Source organism: Myotis lucifugus, unplaced genomic scaffold (genome assembly GCF_000147115.1).
Source record: "Myotis lucifugus unplaced genomic scaffold, Myoluc2.0 scaffold_383, whole genome shotgun sequence".
NCBI classification, from domain to species: domain Eukaryota; kingdom Metazoa; phylum Chordata; class Mammalia; order Chiroptera; family Vespertilionidae; genus Myotis; species Myotis lucifugus.
The window spans coordinates 673,991-676,478 of NW_005871431.1; the positions used below are offsets into that span (position 1 = coordinate 673,991).

The 2,488-nt window shown below is 52.3% G+C and overlaps 2 protein-coding genes and 1 non-coding gene across 7 annotated transcripts in view; 2 read left to right on the top strand and 1 right to left on the bottom strand.

Moving 5' to 3' along the window:
- The window catches only part of R3HDM4 (R3H domain containing 4), a gene marked incomplete at its 5' end in the record, with an annotated part of 5,849 nt that extends 5,775 nt beyond the window's left edge, over nt 1–74 (top strand). The window contains one exon of the mRNA XM_023743292.1: nt 30–74. Coding sequence (XP_023599060.1) covers nt 30–74 — 45 coding nt within the window. The remainder of the gene's footprint in view (nt 1–29) is intronic.
- A 482-nt stretch (nt 75–556) lies between these two features.
- On the bottom strand, nt 557–661 carry LOC111823063. The gene has a single exon (XR_002826051.1). It is a non-coding gene; the product is annotated as a U6 spliceosomal RNA (small nuclear RNA).
- A 225-nt stretch (nt 662–886) lies between these two features.
- MED16 (mediator complex subunit 16) overlaps nt 887–2,488 on the top strand; it is an 18,866-nt gene continuing 17,264 nt past the window's right edge. For 2 of the 5 annotated variants that reach the window (XM_006101803.3, XM_023743281.1), the window contains exon 1: nt 887–1,004. The gene's annotated coding sequence lies outside the window, so the exon portion shown is untranslated. The remainder of the gene's footprint in view (nt 1,005–2,488) is intronic. The other 3 variants (XM_006101804.3, XM_023743279.1, XM_023743280.1) reach the window with 3 other exon arrangements.

The window sequence follows — 2,488 nt, forward strand, 5'->3', positions numbered from 1 at the left end:
CCATGGTGCACCTTCTCTTGCAATACCAGGAGGTAAAGATGTCCCACATTGGCCGCGCGCCTCAGCAGGAATAGAAGCAGCTTGTTGGAGGAGGAACTGGGGGATGGGGTTTAAACCCAGAAGGGTCCTCAACTGGATAAGTCACCTCACTTCCCCCACCGATGAACAATACAAAAGTAAAGCAGCCCTGGCCGGTTTGGCTTAGTGGATAGAGCATCGGCCTGCAGACTGAAGGGTCCTGGGTTCGATTCCAGCCAAGGGCACATGCCCGGGTTGCAGGCTCTATCCCCAGTGGGGGGCGTGCAGGAGGCAGCCGATCAATGAATGATTCTCTCTCATCATTGATGTTTCTATCTCTCTCTCCCTGTTCCTTCCTCTCTGAAATCAATGAACACATTGAATATATATATTTTTTAAAAAAGTAAAGCAAACACAGAATGGAACTAACCAGCTTTGGAAGGAGTTAGAGATGGGGCCTGAGGTTGGGAGGGCCCTCGGTTGAGTAAGGCACTTTCTTATCCAGCCTCAGTTTCCCCACCCACGAATATTAGAAAAGCAAAATACTGAACGCTTCACGAGTCTGTGTGGCATTCTTGTGCAAGGGCCATGCTCATCTTTTCTGTAGGGTCCCAATTTTAGTGCAGTACTGCCGAAGCCAGCATTAGCTGGGGCCGAACCTAGGGCCATTTACAGGGCATATAAATACTTCCCACTGAGGGCAACCCATCGTGATACGATATTAGTGCAGCACATACGGGATCTCTCACTGGAGTTGAAACAGTGTTCGTTATCCTCACAAAGCTCAGGTAGCTGCTGGAAGTCTATTGAGCCTCCCAGACAAACAAGCCCGGAAGTGGGCGGAGCCAGCGCCGCCGCCGTCCCAGAAACCTCTGGGAGGCGGCCGCGCTGCGCGGGCGACTCGTTGGTCTCAGGGAAGATGGCGGCACCGGAGCCGGGGAGGTAGGACGAGTGCGGGCTGCGGCCGCGGCGCCCTGACTGGCCCGGTGAGCAAGAGGCACGGGGGTCCAGAGGGGCCGGCCGGCCTCCGGGCAACCCCCGGGAGCGCGTCCTGGAGGAGGCGGGGCCTCGCGGGCTGGGGCGGGGCCTGCGGGGTCAGAGGGCGGGTTGGAGAAGCAAAGGGTGCTGGGTATGCGGCCTGGGCGTGGTCTGGGGTTGTTGCAGAAGCGGGGTCCTCAGCCGGGCGCGGGCGGGGGGATGGTGGCGGGGGAATCGCAGCGGGGACCTAGGGATTGTTTCTCTCTGGGGAGGGTCATGGGGCGAATTTGGGGGCGGAATGGGGGGGGGTTGGGGGCGGGACCTAGCGGTTGCATGTGGCCCCTGGTTGGGCCTGGAGTTGTAGGGGAGAGTTGGCGGCGGAACCTGGAGGGCCCCGAAGTGGGGACGGGGTCTGGAAAGCCTAGGGTGTTAGGGCGGGGCTGCAGGGCTTCGGGAGCAGACCTAAGGATTGTTGGGGAGTCCCTGCGGCGAAGCCTAGGAGTTCAGGCTGGGCCTGGAGGTTCTAGAGGCAGATTGGGTGCGGGGTCTGGGAAGCCAGATTGAAGGGGAAGGGAAAGGGCTTTGGGGGCGGAGCCTGAAGAATTAGGACGTGGAGGCTGTGATTGAAAAAAGCGTTTATCATACTAACTTCACTGGGCTTTTTTAAAAAAAAATTAAATCTTTATTGTTCAGATTATTACGTTGTTCCTCTTTTTTCCCCCCATAGCTCTCCTCCACCCAGTTCCCACCCCACCCTCTGCCCTCACCCCCCCCAACTGTCCTCATCCATACGTGCACGATTTTTGTCCAGTCTCTTCCTGCACCCCCACACCCCTTTCCCCCCAAGAATTGTCAGTCGACTCCCTTTCCATGCCCCTGGTACTATTATATTCACCAGTTTACTCTGTTCATCAGATTTTTTATTCACTTGATTTTTAGATTCACTTGTTGATAGGTGTGTATTTGCTATTCATAATTCTTATCTTTACCTTTTTCTTCTTCCTCTTCTTAAAGGATACCTTTCAGCATTTCATATAATGCTGGTTTGGTGGTGATGAATTACTTTAGCTTTTTCTTATCTGTGAAGCTCTTTATCTGACCTTCAATTCTGAATGATAGCTTTGCTGGATAAAGTAATCTTGGTTGTAGGTTCTTGGTATTCATCACTTTGAATATTTCTTGCCACTCCCTTCTGGCCTGCATAGTTTCTGTTGAGAAATCAGCTGACAGTTGTATGGGTACTCCCTTGTAGGTAACTGACTTTTTTTCTCTTTCTGCTTTTAAGATTCTCTTTGTCTTTTGCTCTTGGCATTTTAATTATGATGTGTCTTGGTGTGGTCCTCTTTGGATTCCTTTTGTTTGGGGTTCTCTGTGCTTCCTGGACTTGTAAATCTATTTCTTTCACCAAGTAGGGGAAGTTTTCTGTCATTACTTCTTCAAATAGGTTTTCAATATCTTGCCCTCTCTCTTCTTCTGGCACCCCTATAATTCG